Raw genomic sequence first — 14688 nt, forward strand, 5'->3', positions numbered from 1 at the left:
TAGTCATTCGAGTTAGTCTGAATCTGATAGACCTACTTGCGGCCAGTGCGTTCCAACCAAACATGATGATGGCTTTGGTGGGTTTCAATTAATCCACGTATTTATATCCCATAGCTCTCAGTATTTGACCCAAAACACCAATTACATTCTCTTGGATCATATACTAGTTTCCAGTTGAATTGAAATTGACCACTCGAGTTATTATCCGAATGAAAATTAAGTCTTTAAATTTTTTTTTTTTTTTTTTTTTTTAAATATAAATTGTTAAATTCATTAAAAATTGTTAATTTTTCTATTTTAAGATTCAAAACTATTTTATTCAATTTTTCATCAATGTAGGTCACGTGACTTGCATGTGACATACTTTGGAGAGTGATACTACAGTTTCCAACATAACTGCAAAAGCAATAACTCGAAAAGACTCAACTAAACAACTAAAAAAAATCCGAAATACCAAAATCTAGCATAAACCACATGTACCTGCATAGCCCAAAACCCTAAATGAATCCATAACCTTAAATCATAACCATCACCACAAATTGAAGCCACGCATCCATTGAACGCATCACATCTAGCCGTGAAGAACGTATAGAACAAAAGAAGGATATAGAGAAAAGTCAATCCCCAATTATTTAACTCCGCATAATAGCAAAAAAGAGTCGCCTAATAGTGATTAGTAGTTGTCATCAGACTAAGTCGGCCAAAAATAAGGAGTGAGATTCTCTCCCTCCAAATCCCCTTCCCTCCAGTCCCCTCCTCTCTCACTTTCCTCTTTTTCTTTCTCTATAAAGAAGTCAACACAAGATGTTGACATAGCTTAAATTGTGACCATTTAAATAGAAAGGGAATAGAGAAGAGAGAAATTTGGAGGAGAGAGAATTCTTCTCCAAAAAAATAAATGGGCAAATATCACATTGAAGTTCTCCAAATCGGCGATAGAAATAAAGGTAGAGGAAACAAAAAACTTAGAGAACGGAGAAGGGTTGGAACGAGGGATGAGCAAACTAGAGGTGATTGTGTATTGAAAATTAAGCATAGTTCAGACTATGTCATCACAACGGACTTGTTATTTGCTGCTACAAAATTTAGAAACAATCCTTCCCCTCTTTGGAAGCTTTGGTTTTTTTTTTCTCTAGGAATACTTCATTGTCAATGATTGTAAATTATCTCTCTCATTAAGCGATTAATTACAACCATATAGAGATGATCAATTACACTATTAAATTTCTAATAATTCGCACACAAGGTGCAAAATTATTGGCTTTCGGCCAACCTACACAGCTAAGGAGAATGGTCCCAAATGTAATGATAGTTTAAGAAAACCTTAATTAAACTTGCAGATACAAGGAACGAGAGAAAAAGTTCAGCTAGGCTATTTGTGAATCTATAATATTCCCTTCCACTAACACATAGTAGTATGTTTTTATACATCCTTTGTGCTAAGACCAAGGCTGACTAGACAGGACAACACTATTTAAATTGGTCGTATTTCATGTTTGATGAACTTAATAATGATAAGACGAGGCTTATTACATTAGGCAGCTGTCCAATATATCAGAGACAGGTCTCTTTTTCAGAGTGAGACTGTGGGACAAGAGATACTCTTGTCACTAATTTACTACGTGGCAAACGTCTATTAGACTAGTGGTTCACTTTAGAACATGCAACACCATTTATTAAGCATGTGTCCCAATTGAAATTATGTCTTAATTGTAAGAGAAAATATCTCCTGTAGAACGAGACTGGTGTCGGTCCCGGCTTCCAAAAAAGATCAATATCGAAGGTCCCAACTCCCACGTTCAAGTACACGTTATCAATCTAATCCAAAACTCCAGAGCTCTCCTATTTCTTTTTCACGCTGTAGTTCCAAAGTGGAAGAAAAAGGTATGTACCACCTCAGCATGCACCCTCCCCCTGCCTCGACTATAAATATTGGTACTACGATACCTTTGCTCTCACAACCCTCCTAAACTCATTTGCTGAATCTATCTGATTATCGTCTTACTTTTCGTAATTAACTTACTTGCATTGTTTAGGAAAAACTGTTTCATACAGAAACATGGAGTTTTTCCTTAAGCACATAACTTGGTTTCTTTGTATCACGGTACTCTTGCCTGCTCTATGTACCTCTCAATACACATATGTATCCTCTAGAGCAACATATTATGGTAGCCCAGATTGCTACGGGAACCCAAGTATGTATAGCCTTCTCACTATATATATTATATCTATATGTGTGTATGTATCGTAGTTATGTTGCTAGAGCATTAATCGAATAGAATCATGTTTGAGCATATGATTTTGATTGATGGTGTTGATGCACAAAATCAGCGAAGACTTTGGTACAACAGAAAGTGTCAGGTTTTGTGACCTTCACTTGGTTGCTTCGATCACTAGTGAGGATAAGTACGTAAATGAATAGAGACAGAGAAGCAAACACAGGATGTACGTGGTTCACCCAGATTGGCTACGTCCACGGAGTAGAGGAGTTCTTATTAGTAGTGAAGGGCTTACACAAGTACAAAGGATCAAGCTCTCAATTTAGTGAGTTCTTGTGAATGATTTAACACAAAATGGCATTAGGCAATATTGTGGGGGAATGACCCCTATTTATAGAAAAACTTGTAGCTTTGTCACATTGACATGTGTCATGTTGTGATTGGTTCTTGATGTCGACACGTGCTGCGCTCTGATTGGCTTCTAATCTTGACACGTGTCGAGTAGTGATTGGCCTCCTGGTCGGAGGGGAACTCTTCTGGGTCCTTGACAGTATAGCGTTGGCCGGTGCTCGGTAGTTTCGGGATTGGTCAAGTATGGTACAAACAGTGCTCCCCTAAGTTCCCGAGTGAGGGAAACTCCTCGGTTGGGGACTTGCAAGATCCAATCCCTTGAGTAATCACGAAACTTCTAAGTACCGAAGTGTGGTCTGATCTTCATCTGCCCTTCTCTGGAAGTACCTTTCCTCCATCCGGGAATGGTGTACTTAGCTGATGTTGACGCACAAGGTAATGTATCAATTTCACTTGAAGCTTAGTTGTAGTTTCGGGCTTAGTCAAGTGTGATACAAACCCTATAGTAGGAGTCCCCCAAGTCGCCGAGCTAGGAGATCTGCCGAAAGAGGTGACAGACAAGGTAAGCAGTCAAACTTCCAAGTAAGCAACCCAGGATCAGAGGTTTGACGTCGGCTTCCGGTTGATTGTTCTCATTCTCCTTGTCTCTCATTCAACTGCCAGGATAAGGAGAAGCAAATGGATAAGAGATGATATGAGATACTTTTGCTTTTGAAGAAGTAACTTTCCACAGGCTTATTCTTGAACTGTGCTGGAGGGTTTTCTGGTGCCCTTCAGAGTATAAGGCCGACTCAAAAATTTGAGGGTCAAAACAAGTCCATCAAATCTAGAGTACGTTCGACCTTGATGATATGGGATACTTTTGCTGTTGACGGAATAATGAATGTGGTATGGAAAGGTGTCGTGCTGTAGTGATCTGTTTCAGCTCACCGTTGAACCTTCTGCTTCAATCTTTTGCATGGCAGAAGTGGTGTGCAACCTTTGCATTTAAATGGTCCTTCAGAACATTCCTTCATAGTGACTCATCCACGCTTGGCAGCTTCAGTGTAAAGAGCCAATATCTGATCAACTGTCATGAGGTATTTGCCGGTGGAATTCGTGACCTTGACAGCAGTTGAGGATGAGTACTCGAGAGCAATGCTAAGTAAGCAACCAGGCAAAGGCTCCAGGCAGTCAGTTCCAAATTGGAGGTTTGATTTCAGGTTCCGACTGACTGCTTTCTTTCTCCTTGTCCTGCAGGTGTGGACAAGGACAAAGACAAAGACAGGGAGAAAGCATGATATGGGATACTCTTGCTTTCGACCCTGATGATATGAGATACTCTTGTTCTTGGTGTGGCTTATTTGCTGAGGTATTATCGGGGGGAAATAAAGCTGAGTATTTCGAGAGGTTATGTTGAGGGTGCCTTTTCGAATGCGAGAAAGGGTTGAGCATTTTTGCAGGTTTGCCTGTCCGTTGAGGAGGGAGGTCAATGTATATAGGGATTTCCCAATAACAAGTAGTAATGCTATTCCTTTACCCTTCTTGGTCACATCAATGTAGTGGGAGCTGCCAGCTTCACGTGTTTTAATTTTGTCAGAGCACTTTGAAAAAGTGGTATGTGGTATCTGGAAAGCTGATGTTACGTGTGAAGATTACAGACAAGCTTTATCTAAGGAAATCTGGCTCTCGAAGTTCTGAGAGTTGTGCCTCTTCGGTTTTCGAACAAGTAATCCCGTCGAGGATCTGACTCTCGAGATTCGGAAAGCGGTGCTACTCCGGTTTTTTAGAAAGTAATTATGTTGGGAGTCTTTTCTCGAATGTGAGTAAAGGTTGGACGTTCTTGCCAACCTGTCTTGCCGCAAAACCCGGAGGTCGACACACATAGGGACTTTCCAGTTGTCAAGCAGTGGTGCTGTTCCTTTACCCTTATGGGTAATAGTAGGGTAGCTGGAACTTCGAAATTCTCGTGCCTAAACTTTGTCAGAGATCTTTGACAAAGTTATATGTGGTACCCGAGGAGTTGATGGTGCATATGGAGAGCGGTGATTGAACAGTAAGATTCACGTGCTTTCTACTTCACCAGAAATCTTCGACAGATTGCCCGTAATTTCCGCAAAGCTGAGTGTGCATGTGACAGGTGCTGACGAGGCTGAAAAAGCAGGTGCTTCTTCGATTTCTGAGATCGGCCCTCGTGGTCTCTGAGCAGCCCAGCTTTTGAGAAAGCAAACGCCTCTTCGATTTCTGAGATCGGCCCTCGTGGTCTCTGAGCAGCCCAGCTTTTGAGAAAGCAAACGCCTCTTCGATTTCTGAGATCGGCCCTCGTGGTCTCTGAGCAGCCCAGCTTTTGAGAAAGCAAACGCCTCTTCGATTTCTGAAGCTCCGTCGAGTGCAGATTTTTATAGAGGCTGGCATTAAGTTCCACAGCACACTTGAATCTCTACCAGTAGAAGCTCATTTCTTGCACTTCTAAGATCTTGATTTGTCTGACCTCTTCCTTCTTCAACACATTTGAAAATGTCTGGACCCTCCGACCGTCGTTTTGACTTGAACCTTGGAGAAGAGACAGCCACGCCTTCTCCAGACAACATATGGCGCCCATCCTTCATATCCCCTACTGGTCCTCTTACCGTTGGGGATTCTGTGATGAAGAATGATATGACCGCTGCAGTGGTGGCCAGGAACCTTCTCACTCCCAAAGATAATAGACTACTTTCCAAACGGTCTGATGAGTTGGCTGTTAAGGACTCTCTGGCTCTTAGTGTTCAGTGTGCAGGTTCTGTGTCTAATATGGCCCAACGCCTATTTGCTAGAACCCGCCAAGTTGAATCATTGGCTGCTGAAGTGATGAGTCTCAAACAGGAGATTAGAGGGCTCAAGCATGAGAATAAGCAGTTGCACCGGCTCGCCCATGACTATGCTACAAACATGAAGAGGAAGCTTGACCAGATGAAGGAATCTGATGGTAAGGTTTTACTTGATCATCAGCGGTTTGTGGGTTTGTTCCAAAGGCATTTATTGCCTTCGTCCTCTGGGGCTGTACCTGGTAATGAAGCTTCAAATGATGAACCTCCAATGCCTCATCCTTCTGGGGTTTTGTCAAGTACTGAGGCTCCGGATAACCACCCTCCGGTGCTTTCTCTTTCTGGGGCTCTACCGACTGCTGAGACTTCCCCTAAGCAACCTTTGTGAAGGCTCCCTTTTGTTTGTTTATTTTGACTCATGTATATGTACATATTTGTGGCTTATCGAAAATATTAATAAATAAGCTTTGCTTCATTTCAACATATTGTGTTAAATACACCAAAGCCTTCTTCATAAAGTTCTTTGAATTTTTGCTTTTGTTGAAACCTGTATTGTTGAAGCTTTGTGAGTGAAGCATGTAGTTTGAGGTAGTGTTCCCTTAATTTCCCGAGTGAGGAAAACTTCTCGGTTGGAGACTTGAAAAATCCAAGTCACTGAGTAGTCACGAACTTTTGAGTACCAAGGCGTAGTAGCATATGGTGGGAGTCCCCCAAGTCTCTAGTCGAGGGAGTTGACGAATGAGGTGTCTTGCTAATAGTCCATGTCGTAAGTACCAAAACTTCATTCTTTTGTTTTCTAAGTGGTAGCCCCGGACTTTTTCTTCATAGATTTTGTTGATGAAGGTTGCTAGGCCCGAATAAGTGGAATTGCAGAAGGTGTAACCGTTGGTGCATTAACATCATAATGGAAGCATCACAATGATGGAAGCATCACAATGATGAAAGCATCATAATGATGAAAACACCATAATGATGAAACATCATAATGATGTTTCTTTGGTGGAATTGTTTTTCATTTCCCCTAACAACCGGAATTGTTTTTCAACATAACACCATCATCTGTAGGTCGAATCACAAAGTTGTCTTCATGAAAGTTGTTCGTTAATTCCTTAACTACAACATATCCAAATTGGAGAGCCATCGGAGCAGTACAACTCCAGAAATCCAGGTATGATGAGTGACTGTTTATCATTTGTCTGTCAACCCGTCAGATTTGTTGTGAGCTTCGAAACTCCATTTTCTCTTGTTCAGATCGGTATGCTTTCTTCATTGAAGTTGTTCCTCAGCTTGTGAACTACAACATATCCAAATTTGAGATCCCTCGGAGCTGTATAACTCAAGAAACTCAGGTATGATGAATGACTGGTTATTATTTTTCTGTCAACCCGTCAGATTTGTTGTGAGCTTCGAAACTCCATTTTCTCTTGTTCAGATCGGTATGCTTTCTTCATTGAAGTTGTTCCTCAGCTTGTGAACTACAACATATCCAAATTTGAGATCCCTCGGAGCTGTATAACTCAAGAAATTCAGGTATGAAGGATCAAGCTCTCAATTTAGTGAGTTCTTGTGAATGATTTAACACAAAATGGCATTAGGCAATATTGTGGGGGAATGACCCCTATTTATAGAAAAACTTGTAGCTTTGTCACATTGACATGTGTCATGTTGTGATTGGTTCTTGATGTCGACACGTGCTGCGCTCTGATTGGCTTCTAATCTTGACACGTGTCGAGTAGTGATTGGCCTCCTGGTCGGAGGGGAACTCTTCTGGGTCCTTGACAGTATAGCGTTGGCCGGTGCTCGGTAGTTTCGGGATTGGTCAAGTATGGTACAAACAGATGGTGTGATAAAATAACATGTCAGCTTATCATGAAAAAGAAATATATTGAACATATACAGTAGGGTAATGTTCTCTTACCAGACTTGTATTAACAGAAGCATGTTGACGTTGCTAGAATGTGAGCGTACTCACACTCACATTCAAAATAACTTCAACATGATTAATGGTTTAGATTCACTGTCCATCAACATATCCACGTTAGTTAAGTTGTTTGACAGTTTGACAACAGAACATTTGCATGCATGCACTATAGTATTTTTGCATTATGGTCTATATTCACGACGGTATACTGTTGCAGCTGGAGCTTGTGGGTTTGGAGAATATGGAACAAAGGTCAACGACGGTCAAGTATCCGCAGTTTCTAGGCTGTACAGGAATGGAACTGGCTGTGGTGCATGCTACCAGGTACATCGACTTCCTCAAAAAATTTCAATAATTTAGTATGTGAACAAGTAATAATCATGCTGATTAGCACTAAGAATAAACAATTAATCACGCCTGCTGCCTTCATTAAAGTATAATTAACTTGCTTAGTTAAGTATAGTAGTTAATTTTGAGTTTGGTTTCATCAGGTGAGGTGCAAGATTCCTCAGCATTGCAGCAGTGATGGGGTAACTACGGTGGTGACAGACCACGGCGAAGGCGACAGAACTGACTTCATCTTCAGCCCAAGATCTTATGCAAAGTTGGCAAACAGTCCAGCTTCATCTGAAGTTTTATTTGCTTCCGGTGTCGTTGAAATCGAATACAGAAGGGTCGCTTGCAGGTTCTCTGGTAAAGGACTTGTGTTCAAAGTCCATGAAGGCAGTAAATATCCATTTTACTTTGCCTTAGTCATTCAGTATGTATCTGGGATAAATGAAATCACAGCAGTTGAGGTTTTGCAGGTAAAAATTCAAGTCCAACTCAATATTTGAAATGCAAATTACCATGGTAGCACATATGCATACACTATTTCAAATGTATTTACACGTCATATTGTAAATCCCATCTCTAAAACAGGTGAGACTCGCTAATTCAAGTGACTGATCGTTCGCGTCTCTATTATTAGTACGAATGAGGAATATATGATATACAACGTGATTCAAAAATGAACAGTGATGTTCTTTTGTCAAACTGTTTAGAAGTACAATTATTCCGTGAATGTGATTTGTGTAACATTACACACGTGATGACGAACAAGTCTTTCCTTTGTTGGGGCAGGAGGATAACCAGCAATGGAGGCCAATGAGGAGAGTATATGGAGCAGTGTGGGACCTTCAAAACCCACCAACTGGTGCCTTTTCCTTGAGGTTCCAAATAGTGAGTGGCAGGGCAACTGCAGAGGTGGACTGGATGCAGGCAACCAAAGTCATCCCTGCTGATTGGGAGGCTGGGGCTGCATATCCGTCAGACATTCAGCTCGATTAGGAGGGCATTAAATTAATTACAAGTTTAAAATAATTAGAAGTATTAATTATTGTATGATGCTGGTTAGGCAGCAGTGCACTTAGCTTTGGTTTGCCAAGAATTAGTGGGAATTATGTACCTTCAGTTGGTGAGGATATAATATGAATGAATAAAGTTCCACATTTTCGGTCCTTGAATATATGATTAAGCTACTTTATAAACAAAGTTTGTTCTTGTATTTATACTTTATTGGGTTGTTAAATGAAATGCATTCTCATTACCAAAAAAAGAGTACGTCTGTTTCTGCTTTCCGAATTTGAATTTTTTTAATCTTTCCTTCCATGCATTTCTGGTTTAACAGACATACTCCTTTGAACGTAGAAATTGATTCGGAATTGCCGTTTGTTTTGAATTGTTGAGGGTGCAGACCCATTTTTGTGCCATTGCAGGTGGCTTTTGTCTGAGTTTCGTATTCCTCCACGAATTAGTCGACATGTAGTTCCGCTCTCAGAGTAGTTGTTTGGAGTAGTCTGGTTTAGTTTGATTTAGCTTAGTTTAATTTAGTTTTGCGTAGTTAGTTATGTCGTCTCACCTAGCGAGTGTTGTGGCCTCGCTACAACGATGCCTGGATATGGTTTTCACATTTAGCGATGTGTTATGTGGTCTCATCTACCTACGATGACTTTATGTGGTCTCGTTTCCGCAATGACTTTATGTGGCCTTACTATTCAACGGTGACCTTTTTACAGTTGCCAATACAAGTCTATTATAACTATCATCTTATGACAGTTTTGTCTGGGTGGCTTGTGAAGTTTACATACATGTGCTAGCTGCTTAGGGGTTTACTATTGGAGTTTTATACCCAATTGACACCTATCTATTGTTTGAGATGATTAATAAAATATCAATCTATTGTTGCTTGTCCACAAAAAAAAAAAAAAAGATTCGGAACTGCTGTAGGTAAACTGACTTCGTTTCTTTTGACAATACTTGAGTCATCTTCGCCATTGGAGCTAAATATAGCTCGTGTCATTTTAGCCTTGAATATTGGAAGGCTAAATTTTTTTTAATTCAATTAGTCTGAGCTATACTTTGGCCTTCTCAATATTGTATTATTTTTCAGTATATTTGGAATGTATTGTCACCCAAAAAAAAAAGAGAAATACATGTACATCAAAATTATAGTGATAGAGTGAGAAGGAAGAGAAGGGGCTGCTCCCGGAGTTGGGAAAAATAGGACAGCGTGAGAAGGAAGAGAAGGGGCTGCTCCCGGTCACAAAGAAGCATGCTGCTTCTATTTCAATGAGTTCTATAGTGATAGAGGCTGACAGAGATTAACCCCGCCAAGTCCAATGAGTTGTATTAGCTGGAATTGCTAGGGCTTGGGAACCTCGGGGCAATTCAGGCGCTTAAGAGACTTGTTCTCTTTAAAGATCCCATGGTGATTTTTTTGTGTGAAACAAAAAGCTCGAATGAGCATATGGAAAGGTTAAAATCACAGTTGAAATTTGATTTTGTGTTTACAGTTCCAAGTTCGGGAAGGTCCGGGGGTTTATGTGCTATGTGGAGAGCGGAGGCTAACCTTTTGTTAAGGTCGTATTCGTCTAATCATATTGATTTGGAGTTTGGAGGAATAGGAGATGATTATAATTGGAGACTTACTTTCTTTTATTGTTTTTCGACAGAGACAGATAGACACTGTTTATACCATATTTAGGGCCTCGTATTTAGACCTCGTATAAATACTCGAGGGACTTAAATGTAATTATGTAATAAAGGAAGGGGCAAATATGTAATTAGGGGAGGAGCCCTTATTCTATAAAAGGGTCTCCTCACCCTCACAATGGGGGAGGCCAATCCTTAGGCCTTAAGCTCCATCTCAAAGCTCTCACTCTGATAAAGAAGCTCCCTCTGCTATCCCCCCCCCCCCCACAATCCCCTCACCTCTCAGAGAAATACAATAATCAGTGTGGACGTAGCTCAAACATTGGGGTGAACCACGATACATCTTGTGTTATTTACATTACGTGCAGATTCACGATTGGATTTACGTTGTACAAAGACCTCCGGTTTTGTGCATCAACATTTGGCGCCGTCTGTGGTAAGCGACACAAAAAACTATGTCGGTTCTCTTTCATTTTTTCATCAAATTTCACCACTGTCCACCGAAGAATCTGCAAAATCTGCAAAACCCGTTTCAAATCTCCAAACACCACTCAACACAACTCAAGAAAACCTCAACTCATTGTTGTTTTATTTCACAATGAGCTTATCTGCTGTTTCAACCATACCGGCCGCCGACAAGGGCAACAGAGTTAATCTCGGTCGTCGACATTTTCTACAAAGGCAAGCTCATTTACTCAACAGGGCATTCGTCCTCAGACTATGCTAAGACCCTGTGCCATAAACAAGGTCCTCTCCCATCAGAAGCAGCAGATGCAGCAGATCACAAGAGGCGATAAAACAAATCTTGTATTCCTTCTTTTCCCTTTCTCTCTCCTTCTCTGACCTCAAAAACCCTAGCCAGGCAATTTTCCCCTAATTCTCACTCACTCAATCACTCTCACGGGTACACCACACTATATGCAATTGCACACTCATGGCAAACCCTATCTTATCCTTCATTGATCTTGTTGACGGAGGACTCAGCAAGGAATCTGATGAAGACGAATCTGAAGAAGAAGAAGACGAATTTGAAGAAGAAGACGAGGAAGAAGGCACAATGGATGTTGATTCTGTTGTTTACCTTGCAGATCAAACCGGTGCAGCCAGAAGTGCTCCTGAAATGGCGGCGGCGAGGAATGAGGATGAAGTTGGCAGTGCAGAGTGCTCCCAAGGCAGCAGCGGTGTCGGGTGATAGAATAAGCGAAACGGTGTCGGGTGATGGAGTTGGCAGTGCAGAGTGCTCACAAGGCAGCAGCAGCCCAGGGAATCGGAACGAAATGGACGGGCTATTTTGCTCCATCTGCTTGGAGCCTTGGACCAATGACGGTGATCATCATATCAGTTGTCTTCCTTGTGGACACCTGTTCAGCATGTCTTGCATAAAGCTTGGAACGATTGATAGCTCGGCGAGTGCAGAAAGCTTGCCAATTACCGGGTCGAGCCGACCCGTCAGACCCAGCGCACCGGCTCTTGGGTCATCGAGATTAAGGGAAATAACCTTGTCAGAGTCGCAACAATCTACAACTGAACAGACGGCTGCCAAAAGAAAAAAATAAAGAGGAAGGAATTATACTGTCTACCATCTGCCTAAAGAAGAAAAATAAAGAAAAAGTGACAAAAGCAAAAGAAAAGCAACCAGGCCGAAAGCAACCAGGCCATCCATTCAGCATTAAAGGAACCATGTGCTCCACCGAGGCCACGAAATCTCCTACCACGATGTTTTCTATTTCTGTCACGATTACCCCTATTGCTTTTAATTATGTCATCAAGCGACATATCCAAAGAAAAACGTAGAAAGAAAAGCAGAAAGCAAAAACAAGTAATAAACATCCCACCAGAATGATGTAATTTATTTTTATTATCTTTCAAAGACATCTGCATAAACCCCATCAGATGGTAATATGTATAAACCCTATCAAAGGGTAATATGTATAAAACCCCATCAGAGGGTAAAAAAAAAGCCCAAAATAATGGGTTGACATGTTGTGGAGAGAAAATGCCCATAAGCCTAAAATAGCATCAACCAGGTCATCAAAAGTACGCCCAGTACTCCATAATTATTCGGCAACCCGCCACTATTACCACCAATTAGGTGACCAAAAGTACGCCCAGTACTCCACAATTATTCGGCAACCCGCCACTATTGCCACCAACCAGGTGATGAGATGTACAACCCGTACTTTAATTTGGCAACTAGCCATTCATGCCACCAACCAGGTGATCAAAAGTACGCCCAATACTCCAAATTATACATGAGCATTACTCATGTCATTTATACATAAACATTCATGAGCATCACTCATGACAATCATACATAAACATTCATGACCATCATTCATGTCAACATTCATGAGCATCACTCATGTTAACATTCATGAGCATCACTCATAACACCATCCATGAGCATCACTCATGTCAATCAACATAAACATTCATGAGCATCACTCATGTCAATCAGTTCCAAAAACTTCATTTACAGAGCTCTAGCTTCAAAAGCATCATTTACAAAAGCTCTAGCTTCAAAGCTTCATTTACAGAGCTATAGCTTCAAAAGCTTCATTTACAGAGCTACAGCTTCAAAAGCTTCATTTACATAAAGCTCTAGCTTCCAAAGCTTCATTTACAGAGCTCTAGCTTCAAAGCTTCACTTGCAAAACTTCACCTACAAAGCTTCAGTGCAAGATATACAAATATTGTCTCCGAACAACCGTCATTTCGGCCCATACATGGATTCAATTTGAAGTCTCCAGCCAACAGACTCTATTGACCGAAGACTTGGGGGACTACATTATGTACCATATATTAGGCCTCAACTGGGCCTCATAAAAAATACTTAGGGGACTTAGCCCATCACTTATGTATTGAGGAGCACCCATTGTTCATGTACTGAGGAGCGAGCCCTTATTTTATAAAAGGGACTCTCTCACTTTCACTAGAGAGCACCCATTGTTCATGTATTGAGGAGCGAGCCCTTATTTTGTAAAAGGGACTCCCTCACCACCATTAGAGAGCATCGCCGCCTACTGAGCAACCGCCTCGCCGCGAGCATCAACTCTAGCCCATCATTTATGTATTGAGGAACAAGCCCTTATTCTATAAAAGGGACTCCCTCATCATCATTAGAGATCATTAACTCTAGCCCATCATTCAAGTATTGAGGAGTAAGCCCTTATTTTATAAAAGGGACTCCCTCACCTTCAAACGCCGCAAGACAAGCCAACCAAGGCAACATAAGCCACGAGCCGAGCAGCCTCACATCGTGTGCTACTTCTAGTTGAGCATCATTTCAGATTGAGCACTGCCTCATATCGAGCATCGGTTCAAGGCAGCATCTAGTTACTTCGGCCCACACATGGACTGAATTTCAAGTCTTCAGCCAATAGACTTTTTTTACTGAAGACTTGGGAGACTACTGTTTATACCATATTTAGGGCCTCGTATTTAGACCTCGTATAAATACTTGAGGGACTTAAATGTAATTATGTAATAAAGGAATGGGCAAATATGTAATTAGAGGATGAGCCTTTATTCTATAAAAGGGCCTCATCACCCTCACAATGGGGGGAGGCCAATCTTTAGGCCTTAAGCTCCCTCTCAAAGCTCTCACTCTGATAGAGAAGCTCTCTCTGCCCTCCCCCCTCAATCCCCTCACCTTTCAGAGAAATACAATAATCAATGTGGACGTAGCCCAAACATTGGGATGAACCACGATACATCTTGTGTTATTTACATTACTTACAGATTCACGGGCAGATTTACATTGTTCCAAGACCTCTGGTTTTGTGCATCAACAGACACAAAACTTGGAGTTTACTTCAAAGGCTACGTGACAATTCGGAGCTGCTGTGGTGTTGTATGGGAAACTTCAATGAGATTTTGTGTGCAGATGAGCAAGCATGAGGTGATATACGAAGTGAACGTCAAATGGAAGGTTTTCGGAATGCCCTTACAAGCTGCCAATTACAAGATTTAGGGTTTGTCGGAAATAAAGTTACTTGGCTCACTACCAGGTATGGGGGAATCAAAGTAAGATTAGACAGAGTTGTAGCAACGCAGAATTAGATGGATGTGTTTTCTGGGTTTCAAGTTCCTCATTTGAAACCAAACTCGTCAAACCACATACCTGTTGGAAATGTGTCCTAAAGCCAATCATATGATGATACTTTACGGACATTTCACATGTTAAACTAATCTAGTTTAATATAAAAGGCAAATATTATTGTTTAAAGTCGTCTCATATAAATGTTATATTCTTAAACGATAAGTATAGGGAATATGTAATTGGGAGAATGTGATCTAAAGAAATTAGATTCATGAGACCATTCTATTTCGTATGCATATCATAAACATTCCTAATCATAGGATTGCCAATTGGGCATTGACAGTCTGTTAAGATCAGTATATGCTATGTCTTCTCTTAAGAGAGAGTGACTGGTCTCGA

General features: G+C 41.0%; 1 protein-coding gene and 1 long non-coding RNA gene across 2 annotated transcripts; both read left to right on the forward strand.

Moving 5' to 3' along the window:
- The first annotated feature begins 1952 nt into the window (after nt 1–1952).
- LOC103436968 (expansin-like B1) lies at nt 1953–8781 on the forward strand. The gene is made up of 4 exons (XM_008375430.4): nt 1953–2195; nt 7492–7598; nt 7766–8080; nt 8397–8781. The coding sequence occupies exons 1-4, from the start codon at nt 2060–2062 to the stop codon at nt 8601–8603; spliced, it is 765 nt and encodes a 254-aa protein (XP_008373652.1). The 5' UTR covers nt 1953–2059; the 3' UTR covers nt 8604–8781.
- LOC139196991 (uncharacterized) lies at nt 6397–6883 on the forward strand. The gene is made up of 3 exons (XR_011581932.1): nt 6397–6521; nt 6605–6702; nt 6786–6883. It is a non-coding gene; the product is annotated as an uncharacterized lncRNA (long non-coding RNA).
- Nucleotides 8782–14688: the final 5907 nt, after the last annotated feature.

This window comes from Malus domestica, chromosome 06 (assembly GCF_042453785.1).
Source record: "Malus domestica chromosome 06, GDT2T_hap1".
NCBI classification, from domain to species: domain Eukaryota; kingdom Viridiplantae; phylum Streptophyta; class Magnoliopsida; order Rosales; family Rosaceae; genus Malus; species Malus domestica.